At 36.9% G+C, this 20,668-nt stretch overlaps 1 protein-coding gene across 5 annotated transcripts in view; it reads left to right on the forward strand.

Moving 5' to 3' along the window:
- ano4 (anoctamin 4) overlaps positions 1-20,668 on the forward strand; it is a 106,661-nt gene that overhangs the window by 80,969 nt on the left and 5,024 nt on the right. For all 5 annotated transcript variants that reach the window (XM_062980975.1, XM_062980976.1, XM_062980977.1 and 2 more), the window contains 12 exons: positions 982-1,064; positions 2,816-2,956; positions 7,366-7,530; positions 9,122-9,158; positions 11,160-11,271; positions 11,937-11,994; positions 12,458-12,555; positions 14,054-14,196; positions 15,095-15,247; positions 16,248-16,395; positions 19,706-19,825; positions 20,228-20,333. In XM_062980975.1, the coding sequence (XP_062837045.1) occupies positions 982-1,064; positions 2,816-2,956; positions 7,366-7,530; positions 9,122-9,158; positions 11,160-11,271; positions 11,937-11,994; positions 12,458-12,555; positions 14,054-14,196; positions 15,095-15,247; positions 16,248-16,395; positions 19,706-19,825; positions 20,228-20,333 (1,364 nt within the window). The remainder of the gene's footprint in view (positions 1-981; positions 1,065-2,815; positions 2,957-7,365; positions 7,531-9,121; positions 9,159-11,159; positions 11,272-11,936; positions 11,995-12,457; positions 12,556-14,053; positions 14,197-15,094; positions 15,248-16,247; positions 16,396-19,705; positions 19,826-20,227; positions 20,334-20,668) is intronic.

Raw genomic sequence — 20,668 nt, forward strand, 5'->3', positions numbered from 1 at the left:
TTTCATAGCTCTCTGCAGTTTAAAAAAGAAATTCCTTACATTAAATATTATGCTGACTCCTTCAGCTTTATTTATATTTCTGCCCAAGGGCACCATTTCATAAATACTAGTTCTGCTTTCATCGAAAGACATGCTATTAAAAATATCTGTTTATACAGTGCATGAAAATTCACCCTTGTAATGGTATTCAGCAATAATGAAATGATCATTAATCAGAGGGTTGTACACTGATTAATGAAATCAGTTAGTTCAAATTACATGAAAGGGGGTTTGGGTAATTTTTCAAATAATTTCCTATTGTTGGACCCTTTTAACAATGGAACAGACTGCTTTGTTCATTACGTTTATTTATCGAGCAGGTACTGGTTGCAGTGGTGGGCCGCAGTCTAAGCAGGGGGAGTGCACCCTGAAGTCACAGCATAACGCCCACACCCACCCACCCACACACACACACACACACACACACATACACACACACCAATTACTTGACCCACAAGCTGTCCATGGCTGGATGGCTATTCATTGGAGATGCTGTGAGAATAGATATTCTGTATCAATACAGCTGAGCTAGATGATATTAGAGATCCATGCCATTTCTGTGCTCCTAATAATAATAATAATAATAAAACTTTATTTATACCCCGCCACCATCTCCCCAATGGGGACTCGGGGCGGCTTACATGGGGCCATGCCCGGGAAAAATACAATATAACACAATATAAAAACAACATATCATAATACAATTACAACAATACAATAAAGAATCATATACAGTACAACACAAAATCCAAAGAGCAGTATAACAGGGCAGGCCGCACTGACACTCAGTTAAAACTCGGGGTGAGAAAAGGATAAGAAAAAGGATAAGAATAAAACCACAGGGAACTAGGAAAAGATAGCAGACAGTCTAGAGGATAAATAATGGGGGCGTAACAAACTATTTTCTTTCCGTAATTAATGCTGTACATATTTTCCCTGTAGCAACTGTTTTCCTGGAATTTTGGAAACGAAGACGAGCAGTGATTGCTTATGACTGGGACTTGATAGACTGGGAAGAAGAAGAGGTTTGTATGTACATGTTGCGGCTTCCTCAGCTATAGTAGAGAGAGGGTCTAGTAGACGTAGCTGCAAAATAACACATCAGGTATGGTTGTGGAAGCACAGAGTTTGCTTCCCTTTCATTCCCTTTCCAAACTTTACTAGGCCAAAGCATCTTACATTAGCTGGGTCATGATCATAGCAAGTGAATGAAACAGTCGAGCAATTTTTCTTAAAATAAAGCGATTGACAGTAAACTTTGTGTTGTCTTTGACCCATTTCTTATAGAGGTGGCAAGCTTGTATGCTGATTTGTATGCAGGCATCCTGGCCTGCTAAGTCTGGAGAGATCAAGCACTTGCCCCTTCATATCATTGCTCACATTTCCATCCTGCTCATCACACTAGAGCATGAATCCACTTTAAATCTTGTTTCGGCCTCCTGCAAAATTCTGGGGTTTGTAGTTTGGTGAGGCCCAGGACATGTCTGTCTGAGCTGTTTAAAGCCCTTTCCCTAACATGGATTTAAAGTGGATTTAAAGTAGATTCAAGTTTTAGCGTGAGTATAAACCAGAGTTTCCCGTTGCAGCTAGAGGAGTAAATAAATAAGAAGTGCAAACAGACAAATTGATTTAACTAGGGCCATATTTTATTTATGAAGGCCAACCAGAGTTCGAACCTGCATGGGAATTCCATTCTAAACAGGTAACAAAGCTTAAGGGTGTCTAAGTAAGCGAACTGAGTGAGTACAACCTCATCCAGAAAAATGAAACTTCAGAAGCATGCCTCCTCTCAAGGCTCATATTGATGCTGATGTAGAGGCATCTCCTATCTCCGCCCACACTTGGAGCCTCACAATTCCAAACAGAGGAAATAAGCTGGTGATCCTGAGGGTGTTTGAAACCCACTCACAAGTCCCAAACTTATTTTAAGTCCTGGCTGCCTTGTGAGTTCACTGCCAACACTGAACTCTAACATTTCTACAACTTCCTGCTAAACATGATCAAATTGAGTTAAGCAGTGTCAGGATTAAGAAGGAGGTAAATATTGATTAACCCAATCAATTTGAACAATAGGTCAGATCACTTGAGACAGCGGGGCTCATTCACGTTTCACAATCATAGTACTATTTCATTGTAATCACCATGGTTCCATCCTGTAAAATCTAAAATTGTGCTCTGATGAAGCGCTGGAGCACTCTGAGCTAAACATTTTAAACCCCCCACCTAATCTGCCAAATCTAGGCATTCCTAAAATAGAACCATGACCATTACAGCAGAATAACAACACTATAATTGTGTAGTCTGAATGGGACCCATATGAACCTATTTTTTAAAACCAACCTTGGTCAGCAAAATATTTTCTACTACTACTTTCATTATAAAGTAAGTAAAAAAGAAGTGTCCATTCACATAAATTGATGAATTTAAAAAAAATCTTGCTCTGTCTCTAAATGACCAGCAACATCTGTACTGTGTGAGTTGAAGTGGTCCCAAGACAAATGATTGAGCAATTTAAAGTAATAAGACTCCACCTGGGAGCATGCATGCACACCTCTGGTATAACATTGCCCCTCTCTTGTCCTTGCCAGTAATGTTTATTTCTCAGTAAAGACTTTTTAATGGTTGTAAACTTCTAAACTATACTATTGTACTAACGGATAAAACTAGATTTTGACATGACTATCAGTGATTGGTTAACTAAAGAACTGATAAAACCAAAGGACTTTCTATACCACTTTTTCTAATTCTACTTTACAATTATTTATGTATTCCCTAGGAAGAAATACGTCCTCAGTTTGAAGCCAAGTACTCCCAGAAAGAGAGAATGAATCCAATATCTGGAAAGCCGGAGCCTTATCAAGCATTTGCAGATAAATGCAGCAGAATTATTGTTTCTGCATCTGGAATATTTTTTATGGTTTGGAAATTCACATTTCTTTTGAACTGTCTGAAAACTGGCCATTCTTATCTGTGTTGCCAAAATATGTTTTTTTAGATTAATTTTGTAGCAGTGTTAAGATTTTCCTACTTGTCAAATGACGTGTTGAAAGTTGACATCTTGGTTCTAGAAATAGCAACTTCACAAGGATATTTAACATATTCTTCCTGAAACACATGCACTGTAATTATAAAGACTTAGATTGAACTGACATGTTATTTTGTTTGCTTTTTAGATGTGACAGTCAATCCTAAATCTATGCCAATTCAGTACACTCACTATTAAGGGATTTAATATGCAAATAATTCTATCATGTAGAAACTACTTTTGCAAAGAGAACGCTATCAAAAGAAAATGAAAAAAGTATTTTTTACATGATAGTGCAGGTTTATGGTGACCTCTGTTACATCTTAGCAGAATGTATTGGAAGCCTTCATAGATGCACAAGACCTAACCATGGTCATTCTCATCAAACATCACAAGAAATAAGATGGCCTCTTCAGAATTCAGTCTAGATATTGGTATCTATTGATTTTGTTTCAATAGCTCAACCAAATAGCAAAGGCTGATGACATCTTAAAGATAAAGGTAAAGATTTCACCTTGACATTAAGTCTAGTCGTTTCTGACTCTGGGGGTTGGTGCTCGTCTCCATTTCTAAGCTGAAGAGCCAGCATTGTCCCTAGACTCCTCCAAGGTCATGTGGCCGGCATGACTGCATGGAGCGCCGTTACTTTCCCACCATAGCAGTATTTATTGATCTACTCACACTTACATGCTTACAGTACTCCTCAGCTGCACATTTTTAGCTCAGTATCGGATTTCATGCAAACCTTTTTATCACATTTTTCAGTCATTCCATGATCAAGCATGCATTGTGGGAGTGCATTTTGTAGCCCCCCCCCCCCCTTTATCCCACTTTCTACCAGGTTTTCAGGCCTCAAGTTTCAAGAAGACATATTAAAAATTATGCTATATGCATTCGATATAAATAGTCTTCATCAAGACTGTTAAGTACATCAAGGTTAATTTGTACATTGTTGTTGAAGATGATTGAGTGATTCCATATTTTATTGAGGCATATTTTAATCAGAAGGAGTGTTACCATTTCACTCACAAATTTGTTAAAATCTTATCGTGATCAGTTTTAAATAGCCGCATTCCATTTAGCAAAGACATTTCAGTATTAAAGGAACTTAAAGCAGAGAACATCCTCTGCAAGGAAGCAGACATGATGATAATCATAATTATTAATGGCCAATCATCTATAATGGTTATTAGGTTTCTGAAGTCTTCTTTGGTTGTCTTTATCTCACTTTCTCAATTCCCTATGAAGCCCACTGTCCTTTCTTTTGCTGATTATTCTCCCATATTGATAGTAACATAACTTTCCATTTAAGTCAGTGCTTCATCATCTGTGGGTCCCAAAGCACTCTCCAAGCATTATACGCTTGAGGCTCCTCTGTGGGCCAGATGCCTGTATTTATGACAAGGGTAATCATTTAGTTCTCTGCAATCTCAGTTGGGACTTCAGTTCTTTTTGTATCATTGCACATCAGAATTAATTGTCTTCTCGGAGAATAAAGGGTCATTGTGGTGTCATCGTAAGAGATTTGGTGAACTCAGCATAAGGCCTCACTTCAGCAGAGCTATTAAGCATATGTCTAAATCTCCCTTAATCAGAAAAGCAATTAAGCAACTGCCACTTTAATTGCTTTGCTGAACCAGAGAGTATTTTAAACCTTTCAGAGAAAGAATATAAGAAAACTGTCAACACACTGATGATACTTTACAAGTCTAAGTAACTTTTCTGGTGGGAAAGGGAGAAATCTACAGTCTTCCCGCAATGCTGAAAATACTTTTAACCAGAAAGACAGAGATTCCCCTTGAAGAAGAAGCAGCAGCAGCAGCTTGTTTATCATTCTGCTTTTACATGGGACTCTCAGGGGCTACTGAATAGGGCCAACTATATATATATGTGTGTGTGTATTTATACACACACACACACACATATGGTAGTTGTTGCTCTTTAGTTTTTACCCAGTTTGGATCCCCAGATTTTACTGAATGACAACTCCCATCACTTTTGATCATCTGTCATGCAGACTGGATACCGTGTTTCCCCAAAAATAAGACAGTGTCTTATATTAATTTTTGTTCCCAAAGATGTACTAGGTCTTATTTTCAGGGAGTGTCTTACTTTTCTATGAAGAAGAATTCACATTTATTGTTGAACAAAAAAAAAGAACATTTATTATATGCTGTACAGTAGTTGTCATCACAAACCAGCATAACAAGACAAACTGTGAATCCAGGCAAGAATTTCTTGTTACTACCATTATTTCCATGTACATCAATCTATGGTATGTACATTTACCAATCCTGCATGCTCTGGTGTTCTGTTCAGCGAGCATGCTTCCAAACAAAAACTTTGCTAGGTCTTACTTTTGGGAGAGGCCTTATATTTAGCAATTCAGCAAAACATCTACTAGGTCTTATTTTCAGGGGATGTCTTATTTTCGGAAACAGGCTATAATGGGAATTGCAGCCCAATAGCATTTATGACTGTAAGGTTGGGAAAACATTAAAAGACATTTTAAAGTCAGACATCGTATCCATAAGCCTTTTATCTAAATTAAAAGTCCACTATCCTGACTAAACAAAGCAAACTGCATCCTTCCAGGTGTTATTGTATCACAACTCCCATCAGCCCTAGTCATGGGGTCTAATGAAGAGCAATACAGGAGTTGTAATCCAGCATCTGGAGGTCCACATAGCATGGCATTGATACATGTGGTCTAAATGGTTTCTCATAGGTATTCATTTTCCCTTAATACAACATCAGAATTCTTAGAATTTTGCTTTATCTAAACGAAACCATAATCTAAATGAAACATAATTATTTGGAGCCTAAGATTTCAAGAAAAAATATGTTTGTGGGAGAGGGAGAAATCTGCAATCTTCCGGCAATGCTGAAAATACTTTCATCCAGAAAGAAAGAGATTCCCCTTGAATAAATAGCAGCTTGTTTATAATTCTGCTTTTACATTAGTCTCCCAGTGGCTATTGAATTGAACAGAGTTGGGCAAGTGGCAGTCCATAGCTATTTCTGTGCTTTAACCCCTGCAGACACTGAACTGGCATTGTTCTGACCCCAAAAAAGGCATATTCATGAAACAATATTAGTAGAGAGGGGGAAAGGTTATTTTTTAAATTTCAGATGAAGCATACAGGAAACCCCATCTTAGGCAGTTTATTTTGTATGAAAGAAGTAAGAACCCCAAGACATATTTTATGTTTGTGTAATTAAAATACAGTTTTAAACATCTGTAGTCAGATTAATAAGAGACATGATTTTTGGAGATCCAAAAGGTTTTAATAGAGTACTATTACATTATATTAATGTTGACCCTTAATTATGATAATTTTGTATTGTTTCACACACTTTGAATTCACAGATTTGCCAAATGTTTTGAAAGCTAAACAGAAAAAACTGGATACTTAGATATTGTTTTTCCTGCTGCTAATGTTGGCATTATTATTACCATTATAAATATACTTAGGTAAAGGTAAAAGGTTTCCCCTGACATTAAGTCCAGCCATGTTCGACTCTGGGGGTTGGTGCTCATCTCCAATTCTAAGCCAAAGAGCTGGCATTGTCCGTAGGCACCTCCAAGGTCATGTGGCCAGCATGACTGCATGAAGCGCCGTTACTTCCCACCAGAGCAGTACCGATTGATCTACTCACATTTGCATGTTTTTGAACTGCTAGATTGGCAGAAGCTGGGGCTAATAGTGGGCACTCACTCCACTCCCTGGATTCGAACCTGCGATCTTTCAGTCCACAAGTTCAGCAGCTCAGCGCTTTAACACGCTGCGCCAATGGGGGCCCTGTATATATAAATATACTTATTTTCCTTTATAAAATAAATTCAAGTTGCTTTTCAACAACTTTAAATAGATGCAAATGTAATATAAAAATCTGCTACAAAGAATTAACTTTTTATTCCTTCCTAGATATATAACTAAAAATCCCATGACTGTACCTTATTCAAAGTGGAAATGGCTTAACATTTATCTCTGGGAAATGCAGTTCCTCTCCACTCCAGTTCTGTTTCTCTTTTGAATATTTGGCAACATTAACATTTTTTTCTGATCATCATATTGATAAAACAGTGTTCCATTAGGTAAATTATTAGGTAAACATAGTGACTAAAAATGGCCTTCTTCACAGTGTCTCCATCCTCTTAAGAAAAAAAAGATTGCCACTTGAATGTTTGGATATATTAACTGTTTCTTAAAAACTACAGGAGGAAATTATTGTTATTGGACTGCATCTAATTTGCACTTATCTCTCCTCCCCCCTCCCCCTGCCCTGGATTCTTTCAGATCTGTGTGGTGATTGCTGCTGTTTTTGGCATTGTTATTTACCGTGTTGTGACTGTCAGCACTTTTGCTGCCTTCAAATGGGCTTTAATCAGGAATAACTCTCAGGTTGCAACTACTGGGACTGCAGTGTGCATCAACTTTTGCATCATCATGCTACTGAATGTTGTAAGTAGAGATATTCATATCTGGGCAGGCACATTTCAATCTATGATCTAAATCAAGGGTATCAAAGTAATTTCCATTGAAGGCCACATTAGCATTATGGTTGCCTTTAAAGGGCTGTTGAATCCATGGACAGATAATCTGTGGATACAGAGGGCGAACTCTATTTCTTTTGTTTAACATAATAGTTGGTGCTCTTTAGTTTTTGTCCAGTTTGGATCTCCAGATGTTATTGAATGACAACTCCCATCACTTTTGATTTTTTGCCATGCGCACTAGAGATAATGAGCATTGCAGCCCAATAGCACTTATGACTATAAGGTTGATAAAACATTGAAGAACATTTTAAAGTTAGACATCATATCCATAAGCCTTTTATCTAAATTAAAAGCCCACTCTCCTGACTAAACAAAGGAAACTGCAACCTTCCAGATTTTTTTTTTCGTGTCAGGAGCAACCGGAGTTGCTTCTGGAGTGAGAGAATTGGCCGTCTGCAAGGACGTTGCCCAGGGGACGCCTGGATGTTTTGATGTTTTACCATCCTTGTGGGAGGCTTCTCTCATGTCCCCGCATGGAGCTGGAGCTGAAAGAGGGAGCTCATCCGCGCTCTCCCCGGGTGGGATTCGAACCTGGCAGCTTTCAGGTCAGCAACCTAACCTTCAAGTCACGAGGCTTTTATCCCCTAGGCCACCGGAGGCCAAAACCTTCCAGATGTTACTGTATCACAACTCTCATCAGTCCTAGTCACGATGTCTAATGAAGAGGAATACAGGAGTTGTAGTTCAGCATCTGGAAGTCCACATGTCATGGCATGGCAGGCCGGATTTGGCCCACTGACTTCAAGATTGACATGTGATTTAAACAGTTCATCATAGGTACTCATCTTCCCTTAATACAGTGGTTCTCAGCCTGTGGGTTCCCAGATGTTTTGGCCTTCAACTCCCAGAAATCCTAACAGCTGGTAAACTGTTTCCTATTTGGTCTATTTCTTTGAAATAGGATGTATCCCTCTATTACTACATTTCAAACATGGGACTCATTCCACCAGGTGTGGTTTTTAAAAAGTTTTGTCTTTGCATTGTTTTGGTTGGTTCCTATTTGTTTATTGCCTCAGTAGCCCTTGTGGGCTAAGATGCAATACAGAACTATACTGAATAAATAAATATTTCCCTGTCCACTTCTAAACAAAGAGTTATTGAAGACAGGAAAATTCAATCCACTGTGTTTCCAAACTGGCCCACCAAAAATAATTGGTGATTTTATTTAATTTTTGCTTTCTAAGAAAGCATATTTATTTATTAAAAGTTTACATTTATACTTTTCAGGACAAAAATATGCCCAAACCTGTTTCATATGTGCTTTATTGGTTCTGAAGCATTGTTCAGGCAGTTGCATGAAACCTTCAGATTATTTTCTGATTTAAAAAGGCTATGCTTATGCCTCTCATGTCTCTTGCAATAATCATCACAACTGTTTTAGAGGAGTAAAGAAGGAAGGCTTATAAGCAGGTAACATGATTCTCTTAAAATGTATATTATACTGTCAAATTATAATTGTGGGTCATATTTTAGATGTTATTTTTCATTTGTTGCAGTTGTACGAAAAGGTTGCTCTTTTCCTGACAAACTTAGGTAAGTAAAGCTAAAAATAAAAGATCATCTTTCAGGGCATATTAATCCATACCACCCCCATTTACTACATGAATTAGTTTAATGCTGAAAGTATGTTTATACTGTATTTCAAAGTGTGTGCAAGTGCATACATGTGGATATATTTTCATGTATAAAATCATGAAAGCATTAAAAGCATCTCAACAAAGGGGTCAAGAAAAAAATTATGGAGAGACCTTACCAGATGTACTTCTTAGATCATTGGTTCTCAACCTGTGGGAAATACTTTCCCTTGATGTTTTGGCCTTCAACTCCCATCAATCCTAACAGCTGGTAAACTGGCTGGGATTTCTGGGAGTAGTAGGCCAAAACGCCTGGGGACCCATAGGTTGAAAACCACTGTCTTAGATGTACTTCCTATCATCCAGAGTAGGCAATTTAGATAACTAAATCTGGAGGGATAAGGGAGAACTTAGTTCAGTTATATTTTGTAATGCAAATCTACCCAATTAACATTTCTTAAATTAATACATAAACTGATACAGTTTTATTATGGGATCCACAATTTGTAAAATTTTCTTATTTTACAAAACAGTTCTTCTAAATGGAGTGCATATAAATATGTGGATTAAGATAAACAATATAAAAATGCATCTTATTACAGAAATAACACAACAATGTCAGGCACACAACAATGCCCATGCAGCTAGTGTATCGATATGAAACTGTGGTGGTGTCAGTTGAAAGCAGAAACGTAGCAATAAGCCTAGCTTCTATACTAGAGCATGTTAGAAGATATCCTGAGTGTACATATACTGTTTATGAGCTTTTACCCTTAGAAGGCTCTGTAGAAAATTATTTGGGTCTTCTGCTATATTAGATTAAGGCTATTCTTTTGCTACGGATTAAAAAAAATCCCCTACAATACTTTAGGCACACACAATATTTTATTGCTCCGAGCTTGTCTATTTCTCAAGGCTCCATAGCATGTATATTTTATGCATGAGTTGGTATTTGAAATGGTTAGCTAGTATGCTCGTATCCTAATTGGAGTAATGTGTTTTCAGGCACTATTAATAAACAATGAAAGCAACATCTTCTCCAAACTGAAGTCAGTTTGGGATTTATCATCCAGTATCTTAGAGCACATTCTGTCAATTTAATTACAGTATATGGTGGAAGTGGATTGCATGTAACAGACACTCATTAAAAAGAAACCAAAATGTTTCCTCTAGCAAACTTTAGTCCAGTCCATTTTATGGCTTGTTATAGGATCAAGTTACAAAACACCAGAGTAGAATTGTAAGCATTTTACCATGTCCCTTTTATTTACTTGTGGATAAAAATTCATGGTGTCTAACCTTAAATCTGTAATTCCCATGCAAGTGAATATAGTAGGAGTCTCATAAAACTCATCAGGACATACTTCTGAGTAAACACACATCAGACTAAGAGAATGCCCAGCATCATAATTTCTAAGTGATCAACCAAATATATGCCATTGGAACGTTCACAAGCACAGCACAAATATTATTTGTTCTCTCTTGCTATTTTTCTCCATTGTTGTATGCAAAAAGGCAAAGATTCTACCCCTAGCATCTCTGTCAGGCTAGCAAAGACACATGGTTAAAATTCTACCAAGCTTTGGCCAAAACCATTATTTAGCTGGCTGTGATTCCAGTCAAAGACAACTATGTTCTTGATGCTCAGACTGATTTGTAAGATCAGTGATCAGCTTTGCAATTGTGTTATCAGCCCTGTAGAATCCCTCCTGTGTGTTTAATACCACATTTAATTGTGACTTTAGTTTTATGCGCTTTAAAGTCAACACCAACCTATGGTTATCATAGCATTTTCTTGGCAAAATTGATTCACAGGAGATTTGCAACTGCCTTCTTTTGAAGCTGAGAGAGACTTTCCTAAGGCCATACTGTGAGTTTCTATGGCTAACCAGAAATTAAGCCCTGGTCTCCCTTTCTCTAGTGTGAGTCCATGTGTTGAAATCTGTTCTCTTTTCTACAGAGCAGCCTCGTACTGAGTCTGAGTGGGAGAATAGCTTCACTTTGAAAATGTTTCTTTTTCAATTTGTCAATCTGAACAGCTCTACCTTTTATATAGCATTCTTCCTTGGAAGGTAAGAGTATTCAATGTGTATTCAACTTGTCTGGGAAATTGTCATGGGAATTATGTGAAATTACGACACTGTTATACTAAATCAGGAGTGGGCAACTTGTTGGCTACCTGGGGGCTGCCCTTGGCCATTTTTGTTGCCTCTCTCTCCCACTGTTGACTTCCTCTCTGCATTTTTGCTTGTTTTAAGAAAAAATGGTAGGTCCAGAAGCTTCTTGGAAACAAAGTGGTTTTGAAACAAGGGAAGAGCTGCTCTGAAAGCCTTGTCATTCAAAGTAGAAAGAGCATGTACTGTTCTTTTTAAAAGGTCCTAAATTATTCTGAGCATGCAAGATGGGAAATGTGTGCCACTCCCTCTTGAGTTAATTCAGGGGCATTTTTTTCTAAACATGGTGGAAATGCCATCTATACCCCTAAAAGATATTTTGGGCATTTTGGAGCAAAGAAAAAGTTCAAAGAAAAACATTAACCCCAGGGGAGCCATACTTTGCCTACACCTGAATTGCATATTTGTTTAGAGCGATAGGTTCTCCAGACTACATATTGGTAGTGTGTTTCTCATATATTCAGGTACTGTATAGCCATAAATATTTAATATCCTTGTTCTTAGAGAACTATATTTGATCTTATGTGTGATCAAAAGGAGTGATAAGTGCTGTTATGTTGAAGATTTACAGGTCACCCAGGTGCCTATTTGAGAATCATAAACAGATGGAGACTGGAAGAGGTAAGTATTTCTTACTATTATTAAGACCAGAGCCAGGAAACGTTTTTAGATTACATTTCCCAGAACATTTGAAACAAGATGCTCACAGAATTTTCATTGAAACCAATCAAGGCTGTCTAGCAACAGTAGCATTTCAATCGTTGGTAGAATAATGTTGTGGGATGACTCAGAACAGGGGAAATCTTCAAAGCGTTTGTGTGAGTGCAAGATACATTTTTACATCTGTAATCTTATCTAGATTTAACCTAATAGTATGCCACTGACTTCAATAGATATTTCCTCTGAATAAATATGAAGAGGAAGGAGTATACAGTCACAAACCTTGGGTCCACAGGTTTTGGAGAAGAATCAATCAGTGTTCATCATCTTGCACAAATATAAGCAGCAAAAATAAACACAAATTGTGCTTGACCCAGTCTTTGCTTTGCTCCCTTGCCCGCCACTCTCCTTCCTCCTCCCCTAGTGCCATCCCAGCGGATGCCTTATCGATCTCTGTATGCAAATGGGTATCATAATGGTGCTAAAGCAGACATGGAACAACTTCATGGAGCTAGGATACCCGTAAGTAAATACAGGATTTGAAATAAATATATCAGTTTTATATTAAGTTGTTGCCTTGCTGGTAGAATGCATATAACATTTTGTTACAAGGTTTCTCTTAAGTGATGTTCTTTCTTCTCTCAATCCTTTTTTTTTTTTGAGGGTAACTACAATTTAGGATGATGCCTTTCTGTAGCAGGGCTACTATGTGAAGGATCTGAATATATAGGAGACAGTACAGAAAATAAAATCCTATACTCACATAAAGGAGTATTATAAATAAAATTTTGCTTGTTATTGTTTTCTTAATATATGCTATTTTACTACCTATATTATAGTTTGGAATACTTTGGCTAGTATTATCTGGAAGATTCTGTATTGCTTCATTACATACTTGCCCAGCATAGGGCAAAGTGGTTTCCTGTGCTAGGAAGAATTATCTAAGAAAAGCAAGGAACTCTCCTGTATGTATGTTTAACACAGTCAGTTGAATTACATTTTAAAAAATGTACAGCACACTTCTGGGAATGTCTTCTCAGAAGTGAAGACCCATTGAATTCAGATGGATTTTTTTTCATTCTAAAGTATGCATAACAAAACATATTTTATGTTCATTAAAAAACAATCAATATGTATGTATCCTATGGCCTCTAATTCTCTGTTTAAAAACTACTCCTTGTGTGGGCACAAGTTCCCTTTGTCTTATTCCTCTATGGAGTCTCTCTTTTTTTGGGGGGGACATATTATCCAATAGTGTTTGCTCTGCCCAGATTAATGATGCAGTCTTAGAAAAAGGGCTAAATCTATTGCAAAAATTGCTTCAAGTTTCTGAACAAGCGGTGGATTGTAATTCATTTTCCAGTGAATTTTTGACAGTTACAAAGCTATGGGAGAAGTCAAGGCCCTCATCAGTATCAACATACTCAGAAATTATTCAGCATTTGTTGGCATCAAAGCCTACCATGCAACTTCATCTATGTCTGCCCCACAGCCCAGCAAGGTATTGGTAGCAGGGGCTTCAGTGCCTCTGGATTTGTTGATCTCCCATATGTTGAGTACACAATTTGAGCTAAAAGTCAAGTCATAAGAGGCACCATGCTGCAGATGACAGAGAATCAACTCCTCATGAACCTAGGTAGTAGAAAAGGAAAGCATAACATTTTGATAAAACCTCAGCTGAGGTTTTGGATCCTGTTTCTTTGATATTTACAGTTGAAATTATTGTTTCAGTACTATTTATTCCTGTGACTATCTTGACTATGTCTGATATTGAACTACAATTGGACTCCAGTTAGGACTAGTTTGTGCCTTCTCTTCCACTCCATTAGGGTTAGGGCTGGGTAAAGAGATGTGCGTGTGTGTTTGTTTGTATTATGAATGAATTACAGTGGGATCAGTCAAAATACACACATATGCCTCTTATCTGTGAACACACAAGCTACATGACTGAATGATGTGCAAGTGTTGATTTTAACTAGTCTGGAAAAAAAGAATTTACAAATAAAATGTACATATACAGGTTAATTCAGAATTGGTGGACTAGACGAAGATTGCGGCAAGAGTATGGTTCTCATCGAAAAGCAAGATTCCCACAGTGGGAGAAGGACTACAACCTTCAGCCAATGAATGCCTATGGACTTTTTGATGAATACCTAGAAATGAGTATGAACATTCTTATTTATATTGCTTGATCACACTATCATTCATATATATATAGCAAATGGTAGATTTCCATGAAGCCCAAAGGAGTGGATCGACCACAAAATTGGATAGGCTAGGGCATATATATATATATATATATATATATATATATATATATATATATATAGTATAGTATATAAAGAGAGTATAATTTCATCCCCCAAACATTAGAGAAATTATTCTTGGAAAATACTTTCAGATTGATGCTTTAGAAGTCTATAGATTGATTATTTCCATAGATTGGTGCAGACTGTGTTCAGAACACTTATTTGAATCTAGGATCCTGTGCACTTATGATTCCTATTCATATCAGTGGATAAAATATATGGTTTATAAGGTAGAGTGGTTATGCACAACTATACATAGGATCACTATGGTGAGGCCTGATAGCATTAACTGGGTGATTCTCCAGACCCAATCATATCTCCAACAGATATTTCCATCTGCTCAGAAAGGAGAAAGACTGTCATTTTCAGAAGTAGTTAAGGTATGGGGTTCCTGTGCAATGCAGTCCTTGTGCAATGCAGTTAAAATAAAGGAAGTTCTAACCATGTGTATAGAACTATGACATTGGTGGGGTAAATATTTCTTATAGTGATATGCAGAAATTTTCTTACTTTTATATGGAAACTTAGGCATTTCTAACTTTGTTTTTCTTCCCAGCTCCACCACTTCAGTTTTCTTTTTGCTTCTATCTAAAAGCTCCCCTATAATGTCTTATTTGCTTTTTTATGTCAAGCCACTTTGAGTCCCCTCTGGGGAGATAAAGTGGGTTGTTGTTATTATTATTATTATTATTATTATTATTATTATTATTATTATTATTATTATTAATGTTATTTCCCAACTCCTATTACAGTTCTTCAATTTGGATTCACAACCATCTTTGTGGCAGCTTTTCCACTTGCTCCACTTCTGGCCTTACTTAACAATATTATAGAAATTCGGCTTGATGCTTACAAATTCATTTCACAGTGGAGACGGCCACTAGCTTCAAGAGCCAAAGATATAGGTAAGCTATTTATAATTACATATGTAGTAAGGTGTTTGCTCAGTATCACAACTTATCTAATTTATTAGAATTGTGGTGGCATCTCAATAACAGCTAGAAGCCGAAATTTCCAGTCCAAGACACACATGTTAAATAGATATAAATCCAATTGTCCTGATTGGATTGTCCCAATTTGAGTAAAACGATTGAATCATTGTAAATCACTGTGACTTGGTGTGATATAGATGAATTGGGATAAGTGGTTAAATTGAAACCTGATACAACTTTGGAAACAGGAGACAGAGATATTTTTAAGGAGGTAAAACTCATAACAATAAATTTTACTCAAAAATAGCAGCCATCACAGTAATACAAGGAAAACTAAGGCATGGTTTCTTTTAAGTATCTGGCAGAGAAAACACAGACCCCAAAACAGGATATGTTATGGTCTTCATATTGGGAAAGAGGGAGATTGACAATGGCAATGAAGACTGGGTCTTGATTATATGCTTAAAGTATACAGAAGAGAAGGGATTATCTGTGTTTTCATTAACTATGCATCTGTGTAAATCCACTTTAGACTCATGCTCATGGAAGCATTAAATAATTATTCTGCACATATTAGGCTTTTGACATCCCATGCCAGTGTGGTGGTGAATATTTTTTGAACTTTTTAGTCCACACTTTAAATAGATGTAACCAAGGGTGTAGTGATTTGAGTGTTGAACTATGATTTCAGAAGACCAAGGTTTGAACCCCCATCATTTTTAGTATACTTGATCTCAGTTATTGTTGTTTTTTTGTCTTGGGTGATTTTGTAATAACATGTTTTAAACAAAACCAAATAATCCAATTTTCTTGAAGTAAGTGCTGTTAAATTCAGTAGGTCTCACTTCAAGATATAGGTTTAAGTATGTAAGAAATATATTGACTAAAGTAAAGTGTACTAATCATTTTAAATAATATTTGCATTTGAATTGCTTCTTATGCTGTCTTAACACAACCTTTTTTCATTTCATAGGAATCTGGTATGGTATTCTAGAAGGCATAGGAATTCTCTCTGTCATCACAAATGCATTTGTTATTGCTGTAACTTCAGATTTCATTCCCCGACTTGTTTATGCTTACAAATATGGGCCATGCGCCGGTCAAGGGGAGGCGGGACAAAAGTAAGTTTTCTCTTTGGAAACATGCAACGCATTTATCCACTCTCCTTGCACCAGCATGTCAAAAGATTTAATCTTCAAAATATGCATTTTAGCTTTTAAATATATGAGAACACAACTAGTATCTTTTTCACTAAAATCGCAGTAGGAAGAACTTTCACTGAGTAGTGATTTACAAATAGTATTATTGGTGCAGAAAATTAATTTTTCCAACTCTTGATTTTGATTTTCAACATGCTTTATAGTGCTGCTAAATCATGCAGCAATTTTAGGAGAAATTGACGGAGAACTAATCAAACAAGAATAGGACATGCAATCACAGGCCTAGCTGTGGAATACAGTGTAGGAAAGCAATAAAGATGAACAACGTTTTATTAAGGGAAAGCATAACACTTGACAAAAATGAACTGGAGAAGGCAAACCATCCTATTAAATACAGAAAACATGATATATGGTGGGTTTGTTAAATTTTAACAGGACACATGGATTATGAGGGCAGAATGATAGAAGGTCTCAATTGGTAAAATTCTGACACATTTTGGAAATCTAAATATCTTAAAGAAATACTTCATTTGTGAACTGTATTTTCAAATTCCTGTTTTGTTGTACGTGGTGCACATGTGGGGCATATTTTGGTTGCCATTGCACAGTTTGGCACAGTGGCAGAAAATGAGCAGTTCGAAATACAGGTTGTTAGCGCAGAACTACAAGCTCCTTAGCCTATCATGGATGTAACATTCAGTACATATTAAAGAGGAAATAAATTTTTCAGTTTTATAATTTGTGTAAACTTCTTCCATCAATATAGAATTAGTCAGGTCTGATTTAAACAGTTGGGCTTCTGTCTGTTCTTGCAAACATCATGCATAACTAACTATATGGCATTCCAAGTTGTTTCTTTGTTCGTCTGCTTTCTTGTGCTTTTTTCCTTCCCTGCCAACCCAGTGGGGATGGAAGTTTGAAACTGCATTGCCCAGTTTTTCAATCTGTTCTGTTAGTGTCAGTTATTTCTTACACTGAGAAACTGGCATTATGTATTTCAGGACCAAGATAGGAAAAATGTGATTTACTGAGACTTTGAAGTATCATGATCCTTGCTCTTTGAAATAGTGCCAAATGAAGTACATTTGTCCCAACATTATCAGTTTTTATTATTAGCTGCATCTTCTTTGCCAAACAAAAAATCTTGTCACTAAGATTTATTCATAAATAATCATCAGTAATTCCTGACTAGAATGCTGACTTTTTAAACTTCATTTTTTTGAGCAGTGTGTGCTCACAGTTGGAAGTATTCCACAAAAGAAGCGGCCATGCCTAAAGCAAAGTTCCTTTTATGGAAAAATGATACATGGTGCAAGAGGAAAACATTTTGGAATGAGTGCAAGTTGTAGGCCAGTTGAGATCCTCGACTGGGAAAAATATCATTAAGTTCTATAAAGGTGGAACTATGGCACATCTCCCCTTCACCTCCATCTTATGTGATCACACACATAGCCAAGAACAATTATCATCCAAGAGTAGAGTCTTGGAAGTGAGTCTGTAAGTGACTGTGAAAGCTTATTCTGGATGCACATGGTCTTTCACATTGAGGACATAGATTTCCAGACGGAAGGCAATCATGACAAGGGTTTGCTTCCTCTCAGCACATTTCTTCCTTACACCCTGTATTCATGCCTGTTCAAAATTCATAGCACTGTTGGTAACAGCTGACTTCCAGTTATCAAGCTCAAGGGCCATGGCTTCCCAGTTCTGTGTTCATAACACATTTTTTAGGTTAGCTTTAAGCCCATCTTGAAAACTCTTTTGTTGTTTACCAACATAATGTTTTCCATTTTTGAATTGAAAGTTCAAGTAACTGCTTTGAGAGATGGTGATTGCACAGGCAACATGGCCAGTCCAGCAAAGTTGATGACAGAGAATAATTGCTTCAGTGCTGGTGGTCTTTGCTTCTTCCAAAACGCTAATGTCTGTCCACCGGTTTACCTAAGAGATGTGCAGGATATTTCAGAGGCAACACTGATGAAATCTTTCCAGAAGTTGAGAATGGTGTTTGTAGATGGTCCCCGTTTCAGTCGTACAATAAAGTTGGAAGGACAAAAGCTTTATAAATAAGCATCTTAGTATCCCTACAAATATCCTGATCTTCAAACACTCTGCTTCATTTGAAAAAATGCTCCATCTCCTTTTAAGTTACTACAGCCCCACTCCATCATGGACTTTTATTGGTCAATAGAGCAGGGACATCAGAGCAGCATCCAACTATGTTCTTATGGCTAACGCACAGTGAGCCCTCCAAGACCTCCTAATGTAGCCTGCTGTGCATCCACATAAAACAACATAGATGGTTGCTGCTCTCTACTGGCTAGGAAATGGCCATGTTGGGATGAGTCTGCAACAGTTTAAAGGGGGATTGGAGGAGGAGGTAATGGCCCAGTAGAATAGGCAACTGGAACTGCAAAAAACAATGGAAGAGTTAAGTATTGGTGTGTAATGAACATTCAGTTTATATCTACAGTATTTGTTATAATAGTTCAAAAATTGTGGATTGCTGTTGAGTTTTCCAGGCTGCATGGCCATGTTCCAAAAGCATTATCTCCTAACATAAAATAGTTCTTTCAATTCAGGAGGAATGAGCTGAAACACACAATAGTTTGGACTTATGAGTAGCAATAGCTAACACAGGTCTTACTAATTGCAGTGGAACTACTTTAAAATATTTGGACACAGCTCAATATGTATCTCATTGAAACCAAAAATGCAGCGTAATTGTCCACAGTACTTTTGTTCAATTCAAGCTTAAGTAACTGTATGACTAGCTGGTATATCCCTACCTACCAAACTGTGCCCTCAAAATATATAGTTTCTATTGACATTTATTTTATGAAATGAATCTATACCTGAATGATGAAAAAGAGCTTTTAAAATGAGTATCATCACCTTCAGGTGACAAAAAGAAAATTGAAATAAGTACTTTGATAAACATGAACTTCCATCATTGAATGCTTTTCAGACCATATATGTACTATACATTTCAGAAAATGATGTTCAGATAACGCAAATAGTGTTTGGAAGAAGCTATTTACTCAAATGTTCACAAATGATGTATACAAAACATATATTTTAGCAGCTGATGTGGGGTTCCATATTAACCAGAGGTTTATAACCAGAAATACAGGATTAGGAGCTCTTCCCAGTGTGTTCAATATTATTTCATAATCAACATAATTAAGATATGGATTGTCATGAGATTTTGTCAAGACTTCTGATAGTAAGAAAGCTGAGTGTTCTGACTTGATAAATTCTTGTTTCCCAGGTGTATGGTTGGTTATGTCAATGCAAGTTTATCAGTATTTTTAGTCTCTGACTTTGAACGCCGTTCGGAACCATCATCAAATGGAAGTGAATTCTCTGGCTCACCATTAAAATACTGCAGGTACATTCATAAAAGTACTAATAATCCTAACCCATTCCTCCTCATCAAGGCATTGTAGGGTTTCTTGAAAATAGTAAATTATATCAAAATACCACAGCATTAGATTTGAATGTCTTCTTACAGAACATTTTAAAAATACTTGTTTGAATAACAAATAATCTGAATTAGGATCTATCATGACAAGCCAGGCGAACTGACCAGTGAAGAAAGATAGCTTTCTGGGAGTCTGTGTTACAAATCAGGATGTCCCTTCTTCAGATCTTATGTCTGTCTTTCTCTCCCTTTGTGGTCCCAGCTGCAGCAGTTGGGATGGAGGGAGAGCATGTTCAATTAAGCTGAGCTTAGTTGTATTGCATTACAATGGACAAAACTGAGCTCCTGATTGATTTTTTTTTTTTTTAGGTACAGGGACTATCGTGACCCTCCTCATTCTCCAATGCGCTATGGATACACACTACAATTCTGGCATGTCTTAGCTGCACGGCTGGCTTTTATTATTGTTTTTGAGGTAAGTTTCAGAACTGAAACACTATCATACAGAATTTCACTGTGTGAAATCTCAAAAGTATCTGTTGTGTTGTCATAATGTATGTGTTATAAGGCCCAAATACTACAATCTGATATATGATTGCTCTTCATAAAACATTCTAGACAAAAAAAACATGTTAGTCTAGTTTTTAAAATAAAACCGTATATGCCACTATTTTTCAGTCTGTCTACTTCTACATTATGTTCCTCTCTTTACAAAATATATTGTTGGTGTTTTGTTTTTTTAGGGAGGTGTTAGTAGATCTATCTATCTCATGGTGCAGATAATCCAATGCCCCATAGATGATATTTGGT

The sequence above is a fragment of the Anolis carolinensis genome, chromosome 5 (assembly GCF_035594765.1).
Source record: "Anolis carolinensis isolate JA03-04 chromosome 5, rAnoCar3.1.pri, whole genome shotgun sequence".
NCBI lineage: Eukaryota > Metazoa > Chordata > Lepidosauria > Squamata > Dactyloidae > Anolis > Anolis carolinensis.